Genomic DNA, 24247 nt, shown 5'->3' on the forward strand with positions numbered 1-24247 from the left:
GGTGGCGAATTGGTCCTTGATATAGATGCTGAGGCCGACGTCATTGACGCCGCATCTGAGATGAATTCGCTCAAAGGGGTGCCAGGTGCCTGGCTGATTGACGCAACGCTGGGCTGTCGAGACCGGATACTCGCCACACTAGGATTGGGAACGGCGCTCACTGGCGCAGATGCACCCACAGTTGGCGGACTCTCCATCTTAGGCGTATTCGTAATGCGCATGATTGAAGGACCGGTACGCCTAAGGGGGGATCCAGCTGCGGCACCGGTCGGAGTTGCGGGTCGAGACGTCGAAATTGATGAAAGGCTGACGGCGCGGGGATTCTTTGTGGCGGCTTCAGCGCCAGCCGACAATGTTTCACGCTCTTGAGCAAGAGAATCCTTCTTGGGAATGTGCAGCATCCCAGGGTGTTGACGTTTGGCCGTCGAGAGTCCAGCTTTTTGCTCGACCTTACTGGACTCTGTGCTTTGCCTTTTGTTCTTGGACTCTAGGAGCGGGAAGTCATCCTCGGGTCCAGTCGACTCCACGTTCTCCAATCTCGCCGCAAGGGCCTCGGCTGGTGTGGTTGAGGCTTTGGAACCAGATTTCCCGGTTCCCTTCCCTTTCTTTGCTTCAACGCTCTCGGTTGGCGCGTCGATGGAATCATGCTCCCCCAGTTGAGCGATGGCACCAGAGTCAGACACGGTTGTCGGCGTGTCATCCGTCTTCGTTGCAATCACCTTAGCTGTATCTGGCTTTTCGATAGTTGGCGTCTTGGTGGCATCAAGTCCAATGTTATCAGTGGCCTTACTACGTTCTGCTGAGTCCTTGTTGATCCTCGATGGTGTGGACACACGGGAGGTCGGGAGGTCAGGGACAGCGGGGGCAATGGGCGTGGGAATACCGGGAGGTGGCCTTATCGAAGCACTGGATGGCGTCCCGACCCGGCTTGTTGGGGCTGAAAGGCCTGGCGGAACCGTGGGAGTCGCACGTCGCGGTTGGTTGAAGAGGTAGCTCAGCTCGGCCGCTGGAAGTGCAGGCGTCTGGACGTCTGGTTCGTTGACCAAAGCATCAATGCTCTGGGACAAGGAGTCCTGCTCGCTCACTGTCGTTCAGTCAGCATACATCTTGAGTGATGAACGGACCAAAAGCAGGTAAAGCGCTTGTACAGAGGAGTGGGCGGCCGAAATCAACAAAGGGGCAACATGTCAGCAGTCTCAGTCGTCTTCGTCACGGCCAGGAGGACAAGGAAGAGAAAAGCCATCATAGTGTCTGATTACGTCGTGAGCGACTTTGCCATGCGAATATGGCTTGGAAAGGGGAATTTACGTACATAGGATGGCCATGACGAAGACGAAGAGAAACATATGCAGTCGGACCTATAGAAGGTAGCGACGCATCGCCCGTAAGCTCAATGAGGCAGAATGAAAAAGCTCGGATGCCAAGAAACCCAACCATGAAGCGCATGCCGACTGCTTTTGCCAGCTTTGGACATGAGACCCCGATCCGCCACGAAAACGCCTTAGGCCATCGTAATGCCGGCCGGCAAGGTACGAGCCAATGCATCGCTAGCCCACCAGAAAACGCCATAGCATCCTGCGAACGAAGCAAGGGAAAAGGAAAAAAACAAGAGCCGTGATAACAAGGGAGAGTCGTCGCAAAGGACTACCATCTGCCGAATCCGCTGTTGTAAACGGAAGAAAACCCACCTTGACCCTGGCCCGCGTACAGACCCTGACCGACCATGCCTCCGCCCTGATGCAACCTCGCCTGCAAGATACTCGGGTCCGCAACATCGACTACACCACCTCCAGAGGAGGAAGTGTTAGCATGTCTATGCTTCTTCCCCTTTTTCTTCTGCTTCTGAGGACCAGATTCCTGGTACGTGCCAGGCTGAGGTCCATAGGGGAAGTTCAGAAGGCCAGGGGCTGGGCTGGGCGTAGAGGTCGCCGTGGGATTTTGATGCAAGAAAGAAGGGAACATTAACTCACGCTTGCCAGAATCATGCACCTGGCTGACGCCAGCATTACCACCTCGTCCCCGAAGGAGCTCCCGCATTGCTTCTTCTTGAGCATTCCGGCCCATCGCGTTGGCGCCGTATCCCAGTCCGCTGGTCGCGAAGCCATGTCCCTGACCGAACATTCCACCTCCGCTGACTGGAGGAGTTCCCGTCGTCTTCAGACCAGGAGGAGGACCCTGCACACTGCTTGTGTAGAATTGGTTGCCGAGGGGCTGGTGCTGTGAAATCTGGCTGAAGTGGCTGTTCGGCATCATCGATGATTGCTGGCTCATGAGTTTGGCGTTGGCGACAGGCTTGACGTTGGAAGTCGCAGTGTGGCTGTCGTTGGCAAAGGTGAATCTCGAGGCCTGGCGGGCATGGTGTCCAGCATTTGCACCCTGCATGCCTCCTTGGAGATGCTGAGGTTGGGCCCCGTGGAAGACATTGGCGTTTCCAGTGTTTGTCGTTTTGAATTGTTGAAGTAGAAGCTGCTGCTGTTGCTGTGTTGTCAGACCGTTGCGGCCACTCAAATTGAGGTTCATCTCATCAGGAAGACCAATGTTCTGGCCAAGACCAAGATTCGAGCCTCCAAGTGACTGCTGCGGCGGCTGGATAGCCGAGTGTGAGCCTGACCGTACGTCTGCCTGTTCTTCCGGCTCACCCCCAAGCTGCAGACTCCCAGATCCAGTCGGCTGCTCTTCTTGTTCTTGCGCGGCGGCAGCAGCGGCGGCCACAGCAGCAGCTTCCTGCAGTGCTTGGGTCTCCTGCAGCTTTGCCCTTTCGGTCGCCGCCGCCTTCTCTTTCACGATCTTCCTTCGATCGGCTCCACTTGGGTCGATCATGCAGGGAATGGTTTGCACCACCTGATTGTCAAGCGCGCTGAAGAGAGACCAATCTATGGACCATTCCAAGCCATTGGAGAGATTCTTCAAGATCGAGCGCACCGGGTGCGGCTTTGGGCGCGTTGCTTCGTCCCGAGGTTGCGTCGACGACTCGGCAGATTCTTTGGGCTCGACCGCTGGAGAATTTTCCTTGGGTTTGGTGGATTTCTTGGAGCTTGTTTTGCTTTCAGGTTGTGGTGCAGGCAGTGCGCTGGCGTCCCTTGGGCTGGCTCCGGCGTCGGTGTTTCCCTGACTCGTGCGACGTGCTTGCGCGCTAAGCGGGGGCTTGTTCGCCCAGCTAGCATGCGATGGCAAAGCCGGACCATCCAAAGGACTGTGGGATCCTTGGCTGTCTTGCCTTCCCATTTGTGTGGCAGAAGCGATCGGCTGCGGTGCTTGCTGCGGCGGAGGTTGTGGTTGCGGAATTTGAGCTGTTGGGGCGGGCGCGTGGGACTGTGACGGATTCTGTGTAGAAATCACGTTCATGGAAGACAGATCCTGTCGCGTGAAGCTATCGCTTGCTTCGCCGGGCTCGTGAAGAAACATGCAGTTGCGATTGTTGCACTGTTCGTTGCGAAGGTATGCGGAACAATACTTGGTCGTGCCGTATTGAGCCCTGCAATTCTGTTAAAACTCGTCGGTCATCCACAATCGCAGACTTACCTGAGCACCCGATCGCCGTTTACGGAGCCATCTACCGCAGCGATGCAAGTCGCAGCGTCTTCCTTGCGAGCAAATGTGACATAGACACCGACGGTCTGCTGTGGATGCGATGTGTCCTTGGCCTTGCTGACGACGATTTTCACGATTTTGCCATACTGACCAAAGTATGAATCGCCACGTAGAGCCTCGAGTAACTTGTCTTCTCTCGTGGTGGGGTTGAGACCGGTGACGTAGACGAGGTTTTTCTGGACGACGCGGAGGCCGGCAAGATGCTTGCGGCTGAGGGAATCTGCTTCGCGCTTCTGGGCTTCCTTTTGGCGCTGGGCGGCCTTTTTCTTGGCTTGTTGAGCGAGATCGGCCTTGTAATTGGCCATTCTGTATAGTGGTTAGAGGATAGCGTGGGACCAGCACAGACGGGCGCCTCACTCTTCAGGACTAATGACCTTCCACTCGATGCTCTTCTCGTCGTATGGGCGGCGGCATGCGGGGCAAAGACCATTCATGGTAGTCTTGATGTTGTTGTAACAGAACTGGCATATCTGCAACACGGTAACGTTAGCACAGCGACGCGCAAAAGTCGATTGCAGTCGCAAGGCCAAGCTCACCTGGTATCCGCAAGGACACGGCTTGAAGTTGCGGTCCGAGAGATCAAACTCCTCGACGCAGAGAGGGCAGACTTCCTCCTCCTCATCGTCGATGAACTGATCTATCTGCGAGCGAGACATGGTGAATGTGGTGATGGAACCTGAGCGGGCGGTGTTGCACAGGAGGACGTGAGGCGGCGGCGGCGGGGCGTTGGGAGGGGCTGTAGAAGATGTACAGAGTGGGACTAAAGTCAAAGTGAACCAGAAGAACGCCGGCCGATAACCGCGGGGGAGGAGAGTCGTGAAGAAGGGGTAGAGAAGCAGACGGGTGGAGAGAGGCGACTGAAGGCGGCCAGGAACGTCGACGTCGACCCGTCACAGCAAAGCTGCAGTGCCAAGACGCTAAGCCTTGTCGGGGCCAATCGAGCTGCGGCAATACGTGATGACCTCGACACCAGCAACCACGCCTGCCGTTCCCCTTCAAGCCCATTGTCCATTGACTTTGCCTCGTCTACTTCTTGAGCACCGAGCGGCTGCTCCTTGCACTCACTCCATCTGCCATGAGCTTGCGACTCTACAGCAGTCGCCAATTGGGCGCTGCGGTGCGCTCCACCGGCTCCTGCGTTCGGGCCAACGCCGCCCGGAGCTTCACCACGACCCTCTGGCGCGCGAAGCCCGTCGAGGCCGACTTTGACAATGTCCCAAACATGAGGGTACACTGGGGAACTCCCACGAGTGATGACTGCCCAGCTAACCCGTGCTCTAGAGCGCTGAGCGCTCCGACCCAGGCGAACTCCACCGGCCCATCGTCAACCCTGCCGACAAGTACCAGGAGAAGGCCGAGGCCCTCCACAAATATGGCCAATATCTCATGTCGTGCCTGCCGAAATACATCCAACAGTGAGCATGTCAGACTGCTGCGTGGCCGTCGTTAATCCTGTTAGGTTTTCGGTGTGGAAGGATGAATTGACCATTTACATACCACCCTCCGGCGTCATCCCCGTCTTTTCCTTCTTGAAGTACCACACCGCTGCCGAATACACCCAGATTAGTGACATCACTGCCGTGGATTACCCTACCAAGGACCAGCGTTTCGAAGTCGTGTACAACCTGCTCTCCGTCCGCCACAACTCCCGCATCCGAGTCAAGACCTACGCCGATGAAGCCACCCCCGTGCCTAGTATTTGCGGCCTATATGACGGTGCCAATTGGTATGAGAGGGAGGTCTACGACCTGTTTGGTGTATTCTTCGTCGGCCACCCGGATCTAAGAAGGATCATGACGGACTACGGCTTTGACGGACACCCGCTCCGAAAGGACTTCCCCATGACTGGATACACTGAGATTCGCTATGATGAGGAGAAGAAGAGAATTGTGGTCGAGCCTCTGGAGATGACACAGGCGTACCGGAACTTTAGGGTATGTCCATCACAAGCTGATTGAGAGACTCAAACTAAATGTCTACAGGGTGGCAGCGCTGCTTGGGAGCAAGTGGGTCCTGGTGATGACAAGCAGCCAGAAAGTGTAAGCTCATTTTCTTCCCTGAGCTTAATGGAGGCGCTAACAACGACGCAGTTCAAACTTCCTGATCCCAAGCCCGAGCCTCCAAAGGAAGAGGAGAAGAAGTAAAGCAAGTGATGACCTTTGGCCATGACAACTACCTTTCCATTGCACACATTTCCACGTCTTTTTGAAAAAGACAAGGTCGAACGAAGACAATGCTGTCAGCATCAAGGCAACTCTGGTGATTGTGATGATATAGAAGATTCTGGGCTCCTGCTCTACCGAGAATTCGCACCATCCTGGACTTCCAATAGTTGGAAACGGTCACACGAGATGTCAATTCAAGAACAATTCTAGAACGCTCATCTACCGTCTGCTTCACTGGAGGACTGCATCGCACCAGTGATCGTGAGATATATCTTTTCATCGAACATTCTCCACAAGGCTACCTCCTTTGAAGTCTAAAGGGCAGCTGAACTCCTCCGAGCCGTGAAAGAAATCATAGAATCATTCAACTCCATCGCTGGTGAGTGTCGCTCTCGCTTCGTTGCTGTTTCCGAACTGCGCCACATGGCAGACCCGGTATGAATTCCATCTCCAGCTTGACCGGAAGTCGCCCTGACTCGTTGAGTGTTTCTTGCTGGAAGGCCTTGCATTGCCAACACCACAACGCATCTGGAGAAACTTGGCCTGGTACGTATCCACTCGTTTACCAGCTGACCTTTCACCGACGGAAAAGTATTGCAGTACAGTCACATCACGGCCAGCAGAGACGAGCAGATCTTGGGATCGTATTCATCAGCCTTGGTACCACGCGGTTGGTATTGATCTGCGCATGCGTTTGTGTTGTACTGGTCAGCACGTGGCAGAAATCGTCGAGAATCCAGGCACCCAGCTTCTCTTGGAGAGCTTGTGGGGAACACCAGTTCACGGTCAGCCGCGAATACGGGCTCCCGACGCCTTTGGGTCAATTTTTTGAAAATCATCGGTCTGCCTGGATCCATCGTAAAGGGATGATGAAAGATCGCGGTGAGCATCTTTTGCGAGGCAAAGACCCTGGGAAGCTCACGAATCACTTTGTCTTCCTATCGAAGCGCTCTCTGGGCAACTAGAAAACTCTGGTGCCACTGGGGAGCCATGGCTTGTTGCTAGAGCCCCTGGCAAGCCAAACAAGCGAGCTGATTTTAGCCATTGTCTCATGAGCTCTCCGGTATCTCAAGTCAAAGTCGATGGGGACTTTTCAAGATCAATTCCAGAAAGTGGAACATCTCTTACACGAAGCCTCGCTCGGTCCATCTCGGTTAATCAGCCCTAAAGAGCAGACCCCTTGCTGACTCTTGCACCGCACTGCGATAGCAAACGCCGCCATCAACGGTTTGACTAGCCCAGCTGTTGGATGCTTTAAACAATTAGAGCTAATCCCGACGCCTTGGATCGTGTTTCAAGAGCGCCACAAAACGTTCCACCTGCTAAGAAAATTTCGGATATGCAGGTTGAAGACTCTGGTCGACAGTCGACAGGTTCTAGGTGGCAAAGGCCAACCATTTCTCACCGCTTCTCCACTCCTAGCCGCAGTTCATCGGCCAACGCACCTGAATCATGAAGAGCCGATTCTCTTCGTGTCTTAATGAAATGCACTCCCGCTACTGCGGCACGATCCTTTCGGGAGCGAGGAGCCGATAACAAAACCACCGTGGTCTTGCCCGGAAAGGCGCGCGCGATTCTGCGCATGTTTGCGGACCTCTTTGACGAGTCCGGCGCCCACCACTGTGGACACGGAGCCTAAGGAGTCTGGCCGAGATGAGTGTCGAAGATCTGGTCAGGCAGCTGGATGAGCAAAGGGAGAAGTTTCTTGCCCTGGAGCAGCGTGTCCACAATGCGCTACAACAACGAGCCGACTCGAAGAACGGCGATCAAACAAGCCCAACGTCTCCCACGTTCAGCGATGGTGGCAAGCAGTCAACCATCGCGTGGGTCGATCCGAGGCGCCAGGGCACTGGTCTTCAATCTTTGATGCAATCCTCAGCCATCTCCGTGGACAGCGATGATGAAGATGACGAAACATACTACGTAGGTACCTATCTATTATGAAGCATGGACCAGCCGGCGGTGTCGTGGGTGTCCTGCTCTTTTCCATGCTCCGCAGCTAAGCCCCTCCACACAAGGTTCGCACGCCTTTGCCGAAGAAAGCTCTGACTGAAGATGATCTACGTACCCATCTGAGGTCCTACGAATGGGATAGTGCCGGGAAGATCATTTTGGAAGACGTCGTTACAGCAGGCCGGCTTTTGCACCCTGTCCTGTTCCAGAAGCCAACCCGCGAAGAGAGGGGTCACATCTCGAGCTACTCGGTCTTTGACGTTGGATTCGATGGATCGCCTGTAAGACTAGACAATGAAGACGCAGAGTACGACGACGAGGCGCCGCCAAAAGCGTTGGCCTTGTGGAGCGCAATCAAGGTGAGTTGCTCACATTGCTTTAGAAGAGTCTTTCTGAGCGTCTAGGCTGATCAAAAGATAGGATATGAATATGGACGAGGAGGATGTCGGTGCTGTAGGGCGAATAATGTAAGTCTGGCTTGTATTTATAGTTGGGCGCAGCTAAAGTGGAATGATCAAGCATTGCCCAGGAGCCGAGCCCATTGGCCTTTGCTGCTCTCCATTTCGCCATGAATGAGTGGTTCGACATGGATGAGCTATTTGGTCATTTGATCGACTCTGATTCCTCTTCGGTATGGCCTTCCTTGTCACCTCCATCCTCTAGTAGGCGACGCCGAAACCACCCACAGAATTGACCGTGTAGCAGGCAAGCCCCCACAGGCCATTTTCGGGCGACCCGCGGCACCAGCGCACCTTTACTTTTAGTTTCAAGTACTATACCATCATCGGAGAAGACAGGTCTCCCATGCCCTGGCAAAGTCATGACAAAGGAGCAACGAACGAAGAAAAACACCTCTCCCTTGCGCGCTGTAGCTCGGTAGTGGCTCTCTCTCTCATTGGCGAGCCTGTAAGGTCGATTCGAAATACTTCGAGGCGGAAGAGCACCAAGTCAAGAACAGGATTCGTGTACGACCCCTTTTCACCATGGGTCGTCTTGAACATACAGGCATATCCAGACTGGATGGGAAGCTCTGATGCCCATGACGCGACCAAACACTACGTCAACGGACCGGAAGCATTCCTCGCAACACTACTCATGGAATTCCGAGACGCCCGCAAACGATACGAAGAAATCTACAGACAAATCACAAAGATGATAACGCCGCCAGCCGACACAATTTTCGACGCCGTCTTGAGGGACGAGCGCCTATTTGAGGACGACAAGTTCACGTATACCCGAGGATACTTCTGGGCCCACCAGACGTTCGGCGCCATCAACGACAGCATCAAGGCCATGATCGATGCGTACGAGGACACGTTCACGGACGACGTGTGGGAAGGCAAGCACAAGTCCATCTGGCCGCTCCTGGAAGAGGCGTTACCGCGCAACGACAACTTCCGCAGACGGACGTACGCGCTGCGGAAGAACCTGGAGCGCGAAGTCCGGCACCTGCGGTCCCAAGTGCAAGAGAACAACGAGCGGCGCCTCGAGATCCGCGACCTGCGCGACCAGCTCTTCTCCGGCACGTCCGTGCTCGAGTCGCGCAAGAGCGTCGAGCTGTCCGGCATCACCATTCTCCAGGGCCACAACGTCAAGCTGTTGACGCTTGTCAACATTTTCTTCTTGCCGCTCACGTTCACGACGAGCGTGTTTGGCATGACCAACATGTCGACCAAGCCTACCTATTGGCAGTTTGGCGCCGTGCTGGCCTGCGTGTGCATTCCCTTTTTCTTGTTGATCGGTAGCTTGAACACGGACAGGGGCCACGAGTTTTGGAAGGAGAGGTGCAAGGAGGCATGGGGGGGCATCAAGTGGTTCTTTGCATTTCTCGCGGCGCCAGTTTCAAAGAGGTATGTTTCGGGCAAGGGGGGAAGAGAAATAGATCAGGGCAAAGGAGAGCAGGAGAAAAGGACAAAGAGAGGCGGGATGTCTTCACCATGCGGACGGGCCGATTCACCAGGCAGCGAGGGCGCTGCGTCGCCGACTTATTCTGAAGAGCTGGAGGAAAGCAAGTTGGACGCGGGCGTGAAGCGGAAGACGTGGCTTCCGAAGCCTGGATGGGCCCGAGGCTCAAATCGGACGGCGAAGAACCGACAGCAGCAGGAAGTTTGACCGGCACCTGCACCAGAACTTACATCCCGATATTAAGAAGCTAGGTCTCAATGACCTGCGACTATTGGCTCGATTGACCTTGGTCTTCTTCTACACTTTCCCCCTTTTCTGGTCTTCTGCTACTGCTGACCGAATACCTGCCCAGTTGGGGTTTCCTTTACTTTCCAATGTGAGCCGACTATCCTTCGATCTGGCCGCATCGCAACGAGCAGAACACGAGTTGTGCGCGTTGAGGGGTTGGGGGTTAAGTCTAGCTCCCCTGAGGTTCCTCTGCCGCATCATCCCCCCAACATGAATCGCGGACTCCACTCCACTCTCAACCGATCAATCAAAATTCAATGGTGGTGACATGTCAACAAGGCACATTCAATATTTCGCTAAGACTGCTGGTCGACCCAGAAATCGCCAGTCCAAAAGCTATACGAGGACGAGGCGCAACCTACGGAACAATGCAAAATGGCTCATGTCCGCTTTAGCCTCGGCGAGCTGGAGCAAAGTCGAATGGTTCTCGGTATGGACGCCACAGAACTGCCACCTCGTTGGCCACTGGTCCGGGAAATCAGTTGGTCTTTGCTTTTGTGAAGGCAGATTGCTTGTTGCGTCTTTTACTCCACGGTCTCCCCTGACGTAGACTCTCGCAAAAGGCCACGCGCGGGCAGAGCAACAGGAAAACCAGTACAGGAGTGTTTACATGGCCAAGTGCAGTACTTTCTCAACCAGAGGTCCAGCTAGGCCTACTGCAAGGTACCCCGCACGGTACCGCATGATCTGACGAGAGAAGACAGACGACTCGGCGCTGCACCAATCACACGCCACCATAGCCCTATTAGAACAGCAGAGGCTGGCTGGCTCCCCTTCCGCTGTCCTCCCCATGTGCTGCTCATATGTATGTCGACTCCACCATGTCTTGATCAACCCCAGCGAATGCGTTTGCCTCCCCCGCCGGGCTTGCCGACAGGTTTCTTACCTTCCCTGTGCAGAGCATCGCTCCGGTCCGGCCAACCAAATCCAGCAGAGGGAATGCAGAGACTGTACGACACATGCAGCATCGCGAGTCTTTCGGCCATAACGTCGATGCTGTGGCAGCACAGATGAGATCACGTTGCTCGTTCAGCTAGCCAGCCAGCCAGCCAGCCAAGTCAGCAAGTCTAGTCCGGTTTCTGCGCGTCTTTCGTAGAGGATATAAGTCGAGGATTGGCCCGAGTAACATGAGCACAAGCTGTTCAGTGGTAGCCAAGTGCAATCTGAAATATGATCTCATCCAGGCTTGTTGCCCTCATTGGGCTTGTTGGAAGCCTCTTCTCTCACACGGCCTCAGGACTGCCCTCCACATCCAAATTCAAGCGACAAGACACGCTGGAAGCCTGGATCGCGTCTGAAAGCGCCGTTGCGTACATCAACGTCCTCGAGAACATTGGACCTGATGGTACCGACGTTGCCGGCGCCGCCTCCGGCCTTGTCATCGCAAGTCCTTCGAAGAGCAACCCAGACTGTATGTCCCATTTTTCCTTTTCCAGTCGCACCGTAGTAGCATGACAACTGACGCCTCGTAGACTTCTACACGTGGACGCGAGACGCGGGTCTTGTTTTCAAGGCCCTCGTCGACCAGTTCATCACATCTGGGGATAGCGCGCTCTTGACCAAGATTGAGCAGTACATCTCCTCGCAGGCCTACCTTCAGACGGTGTCGAATCCGTCAGGAGGTCTGTCCAACGGCGCTGGTCTCGGTGAGGCCAAGTACAATGCGGATGGCTCCGCTTTCACAGGCGGTTGGGGCCGCCCTCAGCGTGATGGACCTGCTTTGCGCGCGACGGCCATGATTGCATTTGGTCGATGGCTCATTGATCATGGATATGCTGATACTGCCACGAGCATTGTTTGGCCCGTTGTCAGGAACGATCTTTCCTATGTTGCTCAGTACTGGAACCAGACTGGATTTGACTTGTGGTGAGTGTGAAGCCTTTCAATATGAGACTGGCTGCAAGTGCTAAAGATGACCCAGGGAAGAAGTCAGCGGCTCATCTTTCTTCACCGTCGCCGTACAGCACCGAGCCCTTGTCGAAGGTAGTAGCTTTGCCTCACAAGTAGGATCCTCGTGCAGCTACTGCGACTCGCAGGCGCCGCAGATCCTGTGTTTCCTTCAGAGCTTCTGGAGCAACAACGGCAATTTCGTCGTTTCCAACATCAACACAAACAACGGACGCACCGGCAAGGACGCCAATTCGATACTGGCGTCCATTCACACTTTTGATCCCACCGCAGACTGCGGGGACACAACGTTCCAGCCGTGCTCGCCGAGGGCGTTGGCAAACCACAAGGCTGTTACCGATTCGTTCCGCAGCGTTTATTCAATCAACTCGGGCATTGCCGCTGGAAACGCCGTTGCTGTTGGACGCTACTCTGAGGATGTGTATTATAACGGAAATCCCTGGTAAGATCGGCCGCATTGTGCTCCTGAATTGGTCCACTGACGGCTACAGGTACCTCTGCACGCTGGCTGCGGCCGAGCAGCTATATGATGCCATCTACCAATGGGCGCAGGTTGGATCCATCACCATCACGTCGGTCGACTTGGCTTTCTGGCGGGACATTTACCCGTCTGCCGCCGTGGGAACGTATGCGGCTGGCACGGGCACGTTTTCCGACCTGACGAGCGCCGTGGCGGCCTACGCAGACGGCTACCTGGCCGTGGTAGAGAGATACACGCCGTCCAGCGGGGCAATGGCGGAGCAGTTCGACAAGAACAACGGCTCCCCTCTGTCGGCGTATGACCTTACGTGGAGCTTTGCCGCCTTTCTGACGGCCATTGCGCGCCGCAACTCGATTGTGCCTGCGTCCTGGGGTGAGCAGGGCGCCAACGACGTCCCATCAGCCTGCGGGGCCAGCAGCGCGATTGGAACATATAGCACGGCGACCAACACGGTGTGGCCGACGACAATTGTCCCGACTGGCACGGCGACCAACACAGCAACGACGACGCGAACGACGACGACGCGCACGAGCACGACGACAGGCTGCGCGACGCCCACGGCGATCGCTGTGACCTTTGACCTGACGGCGACGACGGCTTTTGGGCAAAACATGTTCCTGGCGGGCAGCATCGCGGCGCTGGGGTCGTGGGACACGGACGACGCCGTGGCGCTGTCGGCCAGCCGCTACACGAGCAACAATCCGCTGTGGTATGTGACGGTGAGCCTACCTGTGGGCACTTCGTTTGAGTACAAGTACATTCGAGAGGAGACGAGCGGTAGCATCACGTGGGAGTCGGGCGACAACAGGAGGTACACGGTGACGGCGTCGGGGTGCAGCGCAGCAGCGACGGTTGGTGATACGTGGAGGTCGTAGGAGTAGGAGTGGCGCAGATGATTTACCTAGCTATGATGAATACATGGTTAGTTTGCTGTGTCGATCAAGGAAGGCTATACAGAGCAGACGCGATATGATATGGTGGCGCAGTGCGTCGTGGCACGGCCAGTTGGGTAGGCTTGCGCCGCCGAAACAAGAAACAGGCCATGACATCATGCGCCGTTGTCCTTGGATTAGCTCGGACAGAGTTGATGCCAAAGTGTTTTCTGGAAGACGATGAAGAAAAAGAAGAGCGACCAGCGAGGTCATGGCCTGTAGGACGTGGTGTAGGTGATGAAGGTTCTGGCATCAGGGATGCGGCGGGCTGGACGCTCCCGTCCCGTCTTGTCACTGCCACAGCTGACAGGGAGCAGTGGCACTGGCACTGGCACATGCACCGCCCGCCTTGTTTTCTCTCTGTCCGTTGTTTTCTCTCTGTCCGCTTCCATCGAATCACTCTACCCTACTGTACATATAATATCCGCCGCTACCACTAACTACTTTGCCTTCTCCCCATTCCGCCTTTTTACTCTCTCTGCCGTACTGCTACCACTTTCTGCCCACCTGCCCAAGCGCTTGTTCCTACCCGAACGCTTCACCCTCGCGTCGTACTCCCCGGCCTGCTCGACTCTCCACCGACCCTACCTCTTCGCGCCCCTTTCTTGTTCTCCGCCCAAACAAGCAAGCAAGTGTCGTAATCACTACTCGGCTCAGCTCTGTATCACACGACATCAGCCACCGCGCTCCACCCACCACCTACATATATACTCCAACTTCGACGTCTGGAACTCCCAACTCAAAGTCCGACCGAACGCGACAAAGGCGCAAACATGCCCGGCTCCACCTCGTCTTCCTCTTCCAGTAGCGCGTCGTCCATCGCCAAGCCCATCGCCAAACCAATCAAGACGGGCTGCCTCAGCTGCCCCTGCGGCGACGGCGAGTGCACCTGCTGTTTCCTGCCCTGCACCGTCATGTAATCGACGAAGGACGGACACTTGAGACTTGTGTGGGAGCGATGAGGATGGAAGAGCGAAGGAGAGAGCGTGTGGAGAGAGGCGATATACCCCCAACGACGGACGGACGGACACGGCTGAATGGATTGGATACGGTGTAGGACTGATTGGATTCAACACGCTCGCGGTGACCATCATGGCACGAGTGGTCGTCAAGGCACCAACCTATACTGTGGACAACGACATGGACGATGATGACGAGTTTCGGGAGCGTTAGATGGAGCACAGCACGACTTGCATCTTTCCTTACCACGAATTCCACTTCTTTTACCACCTTCTTCAACGCCTGGTCCACCGTGCGTGTGTCAATTAGTTGTGTCTACCATGGCGGCGCGGGGAGTTGAAAAGAGCATGGAATCCTGGGACGCACGTGGACATCTTTCTCCCCCGTCCCTCCAGATGCCACCATGGCCTCGCCACTACCAGTCTTTCCCAGGCATCGGCCCGCGCAAAAGCTTGTGGATAACTTAGCTAGGGAGCGAGTTGACTAGCGGGCTGAGGGTTCACGCTCCAAGACCTCATCTCAGCTCGGCCAATCCACCAAGTCCACCCAGCGCGACCAACAACACATACCTGCATAGCGGCCTTGTTCCAGAGAGTTTGACACAGTCCAGAAGTTCAGAACTGACCTTACCGATGCTAGGTAATTGTAGGTGTTTTTACGGTACCCGACGCGAGCGAGTCATTAATCACCGAAATCCGGGGGAGACTCGATGGTTGGCTTACAAGAAGGCGCCAACGTAGCTATAGCTGCTGCTGTATATGTTTACGACTTGAGCAACAGGAAAAGCAAGAGAAAGAAAAACCGTTGCGGTAAAAGAGCAGCAGCATCACCCCCACCCCTACCAAAAGATCTACAGGGAAATCATGGCAGCAATACTCGAGGGCGTGGCATTCATCACCGGCGCAGGCTCAGGTCAGCAGACAGACACACAACCTCCAGAGCAACAGCTCTTGGTGCTTCCGCGACGATAATCGACTCACTGACTGACGCATCGCACGCCAGGCCTCGGCCAAACGATCGCCTACTCGCTCGTCAAACACGGCGTCAAGCAGTTCGCCCTGGTAGACAGCGACGAAGCCGGCCTGCAGTCTACAGCCAGCACACTAGAACAACAGCACAGCATACCCTCCACCGCGATCCTCACGCTCCCGCAGCCCGCCACGCCGACCGAAGAAAGCATCGAAGCAGCCGTGCAGCGCGCCGCCGCGCACTTCGGCCGCATCGACTTCGCCATCAACGAGACGGGCTTCGGCGGGCCGCTCGGCGGCAGCCCGGACACGGCGGCCGCCGACTTCACCGCGTACCTGGCGAGCAGCGTGGGCGGCGTGTGGCTGTGGCAGCGCGCGCAGATCCGGCAGATGCTGACGCAGTCGCCGCGCGACGCGCGCTACGGCCGCGGCGCCATCGTCAACATGAACTCGATCCACGCCCACGTCGCGTCGCCGCCCTACATTGCCGCCGGCGCGTACGTGGCGGGGCGGCACGCGCTGCTGGGCCTGACGCGCACCGAGGGCGCGCTGTACGCGGCGCGCGGCGTCCGCATCAACGCCGTGTGCTCGGGCTACTACGACTCGCCGCTCATCCACTCGAGCCCGCAGATGGAGGCCGTCGTGCAGAAGATTGTCGACGACAACGTGCCCGCGGCTAGGCTGGCCGACCCCGAGGAGGTGGCGGATGCGGCCGTGTTTTTGGCGAGTCCGCTCGCTAGCTATGTTTTTGGACAGGGCATTGTTGTTGATGGGTGAGTTTGTTGGCAGCCCCGTCGAGCTTTTGCTGCTGTCTTGATTACGGATACTGATTTGATGTGCGTAGTGGGTATACATCCAAGTAGGCAGACCTCGGACGATTGGCAGCGTGCCATTCACGGACCTGCTTTTAACGAGAACGAAGAAAGCGTAAGAACTCAGGGGCGTTCATGACATTGAGAGATTTTAGGGGAACATGACAGTCATGTTCAGACAAGGCCACAGTCGACATCAAAAGCATTCAAACCTCCTTAAATCACTGCTACATCTATGGAGCGTTGTCCCTTTGCTGCCGCGCATGGAGCTACCGATCCCTCAACACAACTCCTTTTTCCTATCCCGTCATCCATGGATGACTATGATCACTGCCAAATACACCCAACATGCACGTTTCGCCTCTTCTCTATATAAGCAAGCAAGCAGGCAAGTCAAACAAAGCCAAACAAAAAGAACAGCGTAAAGCACAGCGAAGACAAAATGGTAAAAAAAAGCGTGTACTCGCAGCACAAAGGAGAGCAGATTGGGAGCAGGATGCTTAGAATGCAGACGCCGCAAGACAATTTATGTGTGCAACGTGCAAGAGAGCAAAGAGTAACAACAGTGCAAACAACAAGAGCAATACATCTAATATTCACAATTACAGCAAGCGGCGAAAGACCAGACCAGCAAAAAAAATGGCAGGCACCACCGCTCGCCCCAGTCATTCCTTCCTTCTCGCTTGATCTAGCGCCAACCTTGACGCAAGACGAGTCTGTCTGGGTGATCGCTCACCCACCCCGTGAGGAAAAGAAGGGGAGAATTAATCAGTTACTGTGCTTGGTTTTCGTGTTCGTTTGTCATCTTTCTTTCCCCTCTCCACGCTTTTTCCTTCTTCCATCTATCCATCCGTCCGTCCGTCCGTACGTTCTTCCGTTGCGTTTCGTTTCTTTCATTAAAAAAGCCGTCGTTGCCATCGTCATCTCCTCATCGCATGCACGCCACTCCACCCCGTCATAGGCACCTTAGCCATTCCTCTCAACTTCTCCTCCCCCTCAAAGTCCCCCCGTAAACGAGTCGTGCTTGACCTGCTCCGCCGTCTTGGCCGGTGCCGGCGAGACGGCAGCAGGCTCAGGGATGGCGTTTGTCGAGACGACCGAACCCCTCTTGAAGCCCTGGTTGCGGATAAAGGACCCCACGTCCTGGTTGTGGCCGATGAGCTCGTCATTGAGCTGCTCGAGCTGCCGGACCTGTTCACGAATGCCCGCGATCTATTGTGCTCGGCACAAGGCCGGATGTTAGCCCCATGGCCGCCACGTAGAAGTCTTCGCAACACTTGCACGCAAAAGCAGTGGGGTCGGGGGAGGGCGGCGTCAACGTCATGGCCGACGACAAGGACGACATTTTGTTGTGCTTGTGGTGCGACATTTTGGGCGACGACTTGGGCGAGGGCAGGGAGCTGGGATCAAAGCAAGTGCTCGCTGAAGACAAAGGAGAGCTGACCATGTATGCAGACGACCTGCGGGTCTCACTCGAACGCACCTGTCCGGCGGAGTTCTTTTCGGCACCTCCCAAAATGCCCTCGAACGTCTCGCTGCTCGGGCGAGAGTATTGGGGCGGCGCGCCGCCATTCTGGCGATACGACGCGAGCTCCGACTCGAGCTCGATGATGTGCTGCTTGTACGTCTCGCACTCCTTGATGAGCTCGGCGACGCGAGGGCTCTCGCGCGAGCCTGCGATTTCGACCTGTAGGCGGTCAATCTCGGCGTTGAGGCGACCAATCTCGGCCTCCGCCTTCTTGACCTGGCCAAACTGTTCGTTGACCTCGGCCTTTGCGCTGTCCAGCAGCTCCGAGAGCTTGTCTATGGTGGCCTGCGAGGCGCTCTGGGCTTCGCTCTTGAGGTGTTGCTCGCGAATGGCTTGCGACTCGGCAATCTTGGCCCTTTCTTCTTTCAGGGCCTCGTCGAGAGCCTGCTGGTAGAGCCTATCAGTCTCGTTGTGCTGCTTTTTGATGCGCGCAATTTCAGTCTCGAGAGAGGAGACAACCTCGTTGTGCTCATGCGCCAGACGCGCCTTGAGTGCGTCCCTCTCCTGCTCGTGGATCTGGCTCAGCGTCTGCTCCGACGAGTTGCGCTCCTTTGCGTGTTCGTTCCAGAGCTTCTCGAGGAGGTGGTTGTGCTCTTCTTGACTGTGATGGTCATTAGCCTCAGATCCAGAGACAAGTCATCGGGAGCTCCACGTACCTCTGCTCCATCTGGTGGCGGAGCTCTTGAAGCTGAGACTCCAAGTGACGAAGCGCGTCTTGCTTCGCGGACTTTTGGTGCTCGAGATCCTCGTTCCTATCGGTCAGATCCTGGTTGAGCGCCTTGAGCTTGACAATCTCGTCCTCGAGCTTGACGCGAGTGCTGTGCAGCTCGGTCTCGAGCTCTTGCCTCATCTTGACCAGACCGGACGCGTGGTGGCCGTCGCGTTCTTCGTGGGCTTGGTCCAGAACACGGAGGGTCTGCATGAGGCCTTCGACTTGACGACTCTTCTCCTCGAGCTCCCTAGTCGTCTCTTCGAGCTTGCGGTGAGTATCCTGGAACTCGTGCAGCTGAGGCATGGCATCGGCAATTGATTGGCGGCGAGCGTTGAGCTCCTGGTTCATCCGCGACATTTCGGCATCCTTTTCGGCGAGCTTGTCGGCAGCGCGATACTCAGCATCCGAAATCTTGTCCTGGAGACCCTTGATGACCTTGGCGTGGTCCTTCTCGGTCTGCTTGGCCTTGTTGCTCTCGACGGCGAGCTGACCTTCGAGAAGATCCTTTTCTTGGTGAAGCTTGTCAATCTCCTCGTGAAGCTGGTCAATCTCATCCTGAAGCTGAGGGATGAGGTTTCCGTCCTCCTCATTGGCCTGACGGGCAGTGTCGAGCTGCTTCTCGAGCACCTCCTTCTCCTCGATCAGAGCAGTCACGCGAGACTCGAGTCTTGAGATGCGGTCTTCAAACTCCTGGCGCACTTCCCAGGCGTCGGGACCTTTCTGAGCCTCATCAAGGTTGGTGTGGAGGCTTTCAACGTTCTGTTTGAGAGTCTCAATCTCCTGCTCGCGCTCAAGCGTGAGCTGTGCGCTGCCCTCGAGCTGCTCGTTGTACACGCGGCAGATTTCTTGGATTTCCTCCTCGAATTGGGCTTGGATATCCTTGCTTGCCTTTTGGTTGAAGTCGATGGCGGCCGCTGCGTTGCTAATTTCCAGCTTTTTGCTCTCGAGCTCCCGAGTGATGCCCTCGATACGCTCCACGAGCTCACCAATCTGAGCCGTCTTGGATTGAAGCTCGGATTCCATGTTGTTGATTTCATCAGCACGGTTTTGCTCAAGTTCCTTAATGCGGTCCTGGAGGCCCGACACCACTTCGTTGCTTGAGATTTCGCCTTCGAGCTCAGTCGACATCTTGTCGCGCAAGTCCTGGTTCTTCTGGAACTCGACCTTGTGCTTGGCAAGGAGTGCATCGTAGTCATCCCGATGTTGTTGAAGCTCAGCGGCGTATTGCTTAGCGTCTTCCTCGGCTTTGCTCACGATTGCAGCCTTGTCCTGTTCAACCGTGGCAAGTTGCTGCCGAAGCACTTCAACCTCGGCGCCGAGGCCGCGGTCGTCGTCGGCCGTCTGCTGCTGGAGAGAGACAATCTTGTCTTGAAGAGCAGCAATGGTCGCTTCCATCGACGACTTTTCGAGTTCCATTTCCTCGACGCGCTGCTCAAGTCTAGACGTTTCCTCGACTCCACGAGTACCATCAGTAGCATCTTGCTGCAAAGTCATAATCTTCTCCTGGAGAGAGGAAATGGTCGAGTCTGTGGCAGACTTTTCCTCGGCCAATTGAGCCAGCTGGATCTTGAGGTGCTCTGTCTCTTCATGAGCACTGCGGGCATTGTCGGCCTTTTCTTGCTCGAGGGAAACAATCTTGTCTTGCAGGGTCTGGATGGCAGTCTGGAGAGTGGCCTTTTCAGTGTCGAATTGGAGGCTGTGTCTCTTCAGGCTCGCAGTCCCGTCTTCGACAGCAGCGGCCTTGTCGGCGGCGTCTCTCTCGAGGGTCTCGCATTTTTCTTGCAGATGAAGAACAACAGCGTTGAGGGCTTCCTTTTCAGAATCCAGTTCCAACTTCTTCTGCTCAAAGGCTTCAATCTGAGCCTTGAAGTCTTCCTGGTGCTGAATGAGCTTCTCGGCCATTTCCTTCTCCATGCTCGCAATCTTGTCTTGGTGGGTAGCGAGGTCAGCGGCGGCAGAAGTCCTTTCTTGCTCCAGCTCATCCACACGCTGCTTGAGGAGACCTTCGGATTCAGAAGAGTGCGTCTTGGACTGCTCCTGAAGAGCAGCGTACCTCTCGGCAAAGGCGGCACGCTCTTCGTCAGCGCGGCGGGCGTTCTCGGCGGACTCTTCTTCCCACAGCTTGAGCTTCTCGGCAAAGCTGCTATTGTCTGCCTTGACGCGCTCCAAGTCGTCCATGGCCTTTTGCTTGATATCCTCGAGGTTGGTGGACAATTCGGCAGACTTGGCCTGCGACTCTGCAAAGTCCTTTTGAAGAACCTCAATGTCGGCAGCCTTTTGGGCCAGGTCTTGCTGAGACGACTTGATGGCATCTTCAAAGGCCGAGGCTTCAGCCGTCAACCTAGTGTTGTCCTCCTGGGTCTTGTTCAAGGTTTCGACGATCTCCTGGAGCTTGTCGGCAGCTTCCTTCTCGATGGTGGCAATCTTGTTCTCGAGAGCGATTCTAGAAGACTTCTCAACCTCGAGCGCTTCCTCGAGCGTCTTGGCGTTGGCTTCCGCAGCAGAAACCTTTTCAGCAGCTTCGCTTTCAATCTTGGCAATGAGCTCGTCGACTTCGGATTGAGACTTGAGAGATCCGCTCTGCTCCTTGTGCTTCTGCAGCTCCTCTTCGAGGTGACGGATCTTTTCAACGCTCTCGCTCTGTATCGATGCGAGGAGCAGGTCAACCTCGGATTGAGTCTTCAGCGAAGTGCGCTCTTCTTGGCTCTTCGACAGGTTCTCCTCGACCAAGCGAATCTTTTCCGCGTTCTCGCCATGAATGCTGGCGAGGAGCTCGTCAACCTCCTCTTGACTCTTGAGGTTACCCTGGTCTTCCTCCAAACGAAGAATGTCGGCCTCGAGCGCCTTGACCCTTTCATTTGCCTCGTAAGTAGCCGTGGCAACCATCTGGTCGACCTCAGACACCGTCTTAAGGCGCCTGCGCTCGTCCTGAAGGCTCTGCAGGTTCTCCTCGAGAATTCGTAGTTTTTCAGCATGCTCCAGGTGAATGTTAGCCAGCAGCTCTTCGACCTCGGCCTCCGACCTGGTGCTGCCACGCTCCTCCTGGTATTTGAGCAGATCCTTCTCGAGAAGACGGAGTCTTTCAGCAGTCTCAGCAGTGGCAGTCGCAACCATTTGATCGACTTCAGAAACAGTCTTGAGGCGTCTGCGCTCGTCTGAGAGGCTGTGGCAAAGATCTTGAAGTTCGGCGAGCTTTTCGGCGTGCTCAGTCTGGACCTGCGCGAGAATCTCTTCGATCTCGGCTTCGGTCTTCAGGGTAGCACGTTCCTCCTCCACTCTCTTGAGTTCCTCCTCAAGCAGCTGGATTCTCTTAGCGCTTTCTTCCTCGACCTTCTGAACCAACTCGTCGATTTCAGCCTGGGACTTGGAGCCACGCTGCTCGTCGTTGGTTGCCTTGAAGGTCTGCTCCAGCTCGAGAATCTTTTGTTGGTGCTCCTGCTGAGCCGAAGCAAGCTTCTCCTCAATGTCGGTGATAGCAGCGGCCGCCACGTCGCGTTCCTCGCTGAGCTTAGCATCGTGCTTCTCCGCGAGTTCGTCCGCGAGGCGCTTCTGCTCAGAGAGATCGGCTTGCACTTCGGAGAGCTGCTTCTCGAGAATCTCAATGGTGCCGGCCAAAGCCTCACGTTCTTCCAGCAGCTGCTTCTTGTACTTTTCGACCTCTGCTTTGAGAGCGGCAACCTCCTCATCGGAGCCGGTGTGCGAAGTTGCGAGTTGTGCCTCGAGCTCGACAATCTTGGCAGATAGGGCAGTCTTCTCTTGCTCAAGAGGAGTCAAGGCGTCCGCAAGCCTAGCAGTCTCTTCGTCGTGCTTGGCCTGAAGTTCGGCAAACTTCTCCTCGAGAGTGCTGTGCCTTTGCCTTTCCTCCTCGAGCTGAGTTGTGAGGGATTGGACTTCGTCGGTGGTGCTCGTCTGGGCACTGGAAAGATCATTCTCGAGTTGCTGGATTTGCTCCGAAGCCTGCTTCTTGTACGCCTCCAGGTCGTCCGCGTGACGCTTGATTTCGGCCTCTGTGGCTTCCCTGGTAGCGAAAAGCTCTGCTTCGAGCTGGGAAATCTTCTCCGAAGAGGCCTGGAACTCGACCTCAAAGGCCTTGGATGCGGCCAGCTCAGACTCGAGCTTGGCAATCGATTCCGTGGCAATCTGCTTCTCGTCCTCCAGCACCCGAAGACGATCGGCTTGCGTGTCGTTTCCACCGCTGGCAGCACTCAAGTCGGCCTTGAGGCCCTCGAGTTCCTGCTCAAGGCTCGAGACTCTCGCGTCGGACGAAGTCTTTTGTGCAACGAGGTCCTCATGCAGCTTTTGGGCAGTCTCGAGTTCTTGTTGCAGTTGCGAAATGCTTTCTTCAGAAGAGGCTTTCAAGGCATCAAGCTCTGCTTGGAGCTCCCGAGCCTTCCCGTCGGCCAAGCGTTGCTCTTCCTCGAGAACCTTCTCCCGGTCATCCATCTCGACTGAGACACGGTCGAGCTCATGTTGCAAGGCTTCGAGAGTGGAGTTGAGCTCCTCCTTCTCCTGAGAGACCTTGGATGCCTCGTCCTTGGATTGCTCTAGACGGTACTTGACATCCTCAAGCTCGACGGCCTTGATCCTGAGCTCCTCGTTCCGACGGCGAATGTCCTCGGTCTCCGAGTCAAGGGTGGAGTTGGCAGACTCCATGGCGGAGGTGTGCTCCTGGCGTTGCCGTTCCAGGTGCTCGGCAGCTTCGGCAGCCTTGAGATCGGCAACCTCCTTGTCCGCCTGAAGCTCCTCCATGTTCGATTGAAGCTCCTGAATCCTCGTCTCGAGGGCTTTTCGTTGCTCAAACTCAGCCGTCAAGTCATTCATAATGTCACGAGCTGCCCGGGCGGCGCGAGGCGACCTAAACACCTCGCTGTCGATCCCTGGGACCGCCTCCGGAGAAAGGGGGTTCTCCGTAGGTACAGGTGCCTCGGCGTCGGCGTCATCCTTTGCTTCGGAACGGAGGGAGATGGGGCTGTAGGATAAGGTTAGTTGTGTGCAAGATGGTGGAATCGGAAAGCCAACCTTTCAAGTTCGCGCGGTGCTCCAGCAGCGGCGGAGGCCTTTTTCGTGTCGACACCGGGACGAGAGGATGCCGATGTCATGGACATGCGTGTGCTGGGGCGAGCAGGAGCGGTTGTTTTGGCACCGCTGGTTGTAGTTGTCCGCCTACTGTCTGTAGTCGATGTGCGTGAGACCGTCGAGGGTCTCTTGGTGGCGGACGAGGTGGTTGATGGAGGATGACGAGAAGTGGATGGGGTAGCAGTTGATGTCCGTGCCGACGAAGAGGCCGTGCCAGCGGTAGGCAGCCTCTTGGAAGCCGCACTGGCAACCGACTTCTTGTCATCGGCGGCGTCTGCATCTTTCGATGTGGTTGTTGCCCTGCGGGCAGTGGTTGTGGTCGAGGCCGCGGGGCGCGTCGGAGGCTTGCTAAGACTGCCGGCGGTCGACGTACGCGTTGCCGAGGACGAAGTGGGTTTCGTGGCAGTAGAGGTACGCGTAGATGTAGCGGGTGTTCGCGAGGACACGACGGTAGAGGTTGGCCTGCGAGGCGGGGCAGAAGCTCCGGTCTTTGCAGCTGGGCTTGCAGTGGCCGTGGAGGAAGCTCTCTTGTGGGCAGCGGCCGTGGTCTTGGAGGCGACCGAGTCCCCGGCGGTCGTCTCAGGAGCTTCTCTGTCGGCCATGGTGTCTGAATATGGTCTCGAATAGGTGTTGACGGGGAAAAGACAGCTCGAGCCCCACCAAACGGACGAGGGGGCACTCTTGAGCTACAGACGGCCGAGGGGGTGGAAAGGGGAGGAGGGAGGAGTGAAGAGCGGCAGAGTTTGAAAGACGTCGAGGAGAGGGAGTGGGAGTCTTCTGATCGTGGGGAAAGGTGAGGTGCTTCTTCATCCGAAAACGCGCGAGGTGGAGGCCGCGCAGGGTCCCCCCTGTGGTAGCTCCTGCCCTCCTGGAGCGCAGCCTGGTCAGGGCGCGGCCAGCAGGCGTTGAATCTCCCACCGCTCTTTCAGACTGGCGATGGATCGGGGGGCTCGAGTATTGGCGTGACG

General features: G+C 56.1%; 7 protein-coding genes across 7 annotated transcripts; 5 read left to right on the forward strand and 2 right to left on the reverse strand.

The window, feature by feature from the left end:
- Positions 1-560: 560 nt before the first annotated feature.
- Positions 561-1495, reverse strand: J3D65DRAFT_428687 (uncharacterized protein). The gene is made up of 3 exons (XM_066796170.1): positions 1313-1495; positions 791-1084; positions 561-734 (listed from the first exon to the last, which is right to left on the reverse strand). The coding sequence occupies exons 1-3, from the start codon at positions 1344-1346 to the stop codon at positions 721-723; spliced, it is 342 nt and encodes a 113-aa protein (XP_066653642.1). The 5' UTR covers positions 1347-1495; the 3' UTR covers positions 561-720.
- Positions 1496-4449, reverse strand: J3D65DRAFT_428686 (uncharacterized protein). Its single transcript, XM_066796169.1, has 4 exons — positions 4128-4449; positions 3949-4061; positions 3523-3897; positions 1496-3475 (listed from the first exon to the last, which is right to left on the reverse strand). Exons 1-4 carry the CDS (start codon positions 4245-4247, stop codon positions 1645-1647), a joined length of 2439 nt encoding a protein of 812 aa, XP_066653643.1. The 5' UTR covers positions 4248-4449; the 3' UTR covers positions 1496-1644.
- Positions 4450-4563: 114 nt separating this feature from the next.
- Positions 4564-5974, forward strand: J3D65DRAFT_629412 (NADH dehydrogenase iron-sulfur protein 3 mitochondrial precursor). Its single transcript, XM_066800740.1, has 5 exons — positions 4564-4819; positions 4873-5006; positions 5051-5525; positions 5574-5630; positions 5682-5974. Exons 1-5 carry the CDS (start codon positions 4667-4669, stop codon positions 5733-5735), a joined length of 873 nt encoding a protein of 290 aa, XP_066653644.1. The 5' UTR covers positions 4564-4666; the 3' UTR covers positions 5736-5974.
- A 1091-nt stretch (positions 5975-7065) lies between these two features.
- On the forward strand, positions 7066-9996 carry J3D65DRAFT_428727 (uncharacterized protein). The gene is made up of 5 exons (XM_066796171.1): positions 7066-7679; positions 7775-8068; positions 8130-8176; positions 8229-8340; positions 8415-9996. Exons 1-5 carry the CDS (start codon positions 7410-7412, stop codon positions 9819-9821), a joined length of 2130 nt encoding a protein of 709 aa, XP_066653645.1. The 5' UTR covers positions 7066-7409; the 3' UTR covers positions 9822-9996.
- Positions 9997-10572: 576 nt separating this feature from the next.
- On the forward strand, positions 10573-13313 carry J3D65DRAFT_699137 (glucoamylase precursor). Its single transcript, XM_066804060.1, has 4 exons — positions 10573-11313; positions 11375-11768; positions 11824-12252; positions 12302-13313. Exons 1-4 carry the CDS (start codon positions 11073-11075, stop codon positions 13164-13166), a joined length of 1929 nt encoding a protein of 642 aa, XP_066653646.1. The 5' UTR covers positions 10573-11072; the 3' UTR covers positions 13167-13313.
- Positions 13192-14529, forward strand: J3D65DRAFT_428833 (uncharacterized protein). Its single transcript, XM_066796174.1, has one exon. The coding sequence runs from the start codon at positions 13461-13463 to the stop codon at positions 14163-14165; it is 705 nt and encodes a 234-aa protein (XP_066653647.1). The 5' UTR covers positions 13192-13460; the 3' UTR covers positions 14166-14529.
- Positions 14530-15046: 517 nt separating this feature from the next.
- J3D65DRAFT_555772 (oxidoreductase) lies at positions 15047-15928 on the forward strand (the record flags this gene model as incomplete). The annotated part of the gene is made up of 2 exons (XM_066797242.1): positions 15047-15095; positions 15186-15928. 2 exons carry the CDS (start codon positions 15047-15049, stop codon positions 15926-15928), a joined length of 792 nt encoding a protein of 263 aa, XP_066653648.1.
- Positions 15929-24247: the final 8319 nt, after the last annotated feature.

Source organism: Phyllosticta citribraziliensis (genome assembly GCF_038025025.1).
Source record: "Phyllosticta citribraziliensis strain CPC 17464 chromosome Unknown J3D65scaffold_8, whole genome shotgun sequence".
Classification (NCBI taxonomy): Eukaryota; Fungi; Ascomycota; class Dothideomycetes; order Botryosphaeriales; family Phyllostictaceae; genus Phyllosticta; species Phyllosticta citribraziliensis.

Bases quoted from the DNA above. Each gene is read 5' to 3' on its own strand.
- J3D65DRAFT_428687 (XM_066796170.1), bottom strand. From the start codon at position 1,346: ATGTTTCTCTTCGTCTTCGTCATGGCCATCCTAT. The intron at 1,085-1,312 runs GTACGTAAATTC...ACTGAACGACAG, and splicing joins CTTCGTCATGGCCATCCTAT to TGAGCGAGCAGGACTCCTTG.
- J3D65DRAFT_428686 (XM_066796169.1), bottom strand. From the start codon at position 4,247: ATGTCTCGCTCGCAGATAGATCAGTTCATCGACGATGAGGAGGAGGAA. The intron at 4,062-4,127 runs GTGAGCTTGGCC...ACCGTGTTGCAG, and splicing joins CGTGTCCTTGCGGATACCAG to ATATGCCAGTTCTGTTACAA. The intron at 3,898-3,948 runs GTGAGGCGCCCG...ACCACTATACAG, and splicing joins AAGGTCATTAGTCCTGAAGA to AATGGCCAATTACAAGGCCG.
- J3D65DRAFT_629412 (XM_066800740.1), top strand. From the start codon at position 4,667: ATGAGCTTGCGACTCTACAGCAGTCGCCAATTGGGCGCTGCGGTGCGC. The intron at 4,820-4,872 runs GTACACTGGGGA...CCCGTGCTCTAG, and splicing joins ACAATGTCCCAAACATGAGG to AGCGCTGAGCGCTCCGACCC. The intron at 5,526-5,573 runs GTATGTCCATCA...AAATGTCTACAG, and splicing joins AGGCGTACCGGAACTTTAGG to GGTGGCAGCGCTGCTTGGGA.
- J3D65DRAFT_428727 (XM_066796171.1), top strand. From the start codon at position 7,410: ATGAGTGTCGAAGATCTGGTCAGGCAGCTGGATGAGCAAAGGGAGAAG. The intron at 8,177-8,228 runs GTAAGTCTGGCT...GGAATGATCAAG, and splicing joins GGTGCTGTAGGGCGAATAAT to CATTGCCCAGGAGCCGAGCC. The intron at 8,341-8,414 runs GTATGGCCTTCC...ACCGTGTAGCAG, and splicing joins TCGACTCTGATTCCTCTTCG to GCAAGCCCCCACAGGCCATT.
- J3D65DRAFT_699137 (XM_066804060.1), top strand. From the start codon at position 11,073: ATGATCTCATCCAGGCTTGTTGCCCTCATTGGGCTTGTTGGAAGCCTC. The intron at 11,769-11,823 runs GTGAGTGTGAAG...AAGATGACCCAG, and splicing joins CAGACTGGATTTGACTTGTG to GGAAGAAGTCAGCGGCTCAT. The intron at 12,253-12,301 runs GTAAGATCGGCC...TGACGGCTACAG, and splicing joins TATTATAACGGAAATCCCTG to GTACCTCTGCACGCTGGCTG.
- J3D65DRAFT_428833 (XM_066796174.1), top strand. From the start codon at position 13,461: ATGAAGGTTCTGGCATCAGGGATGCGGCGGGCTGGACGCTCCCGTCCC.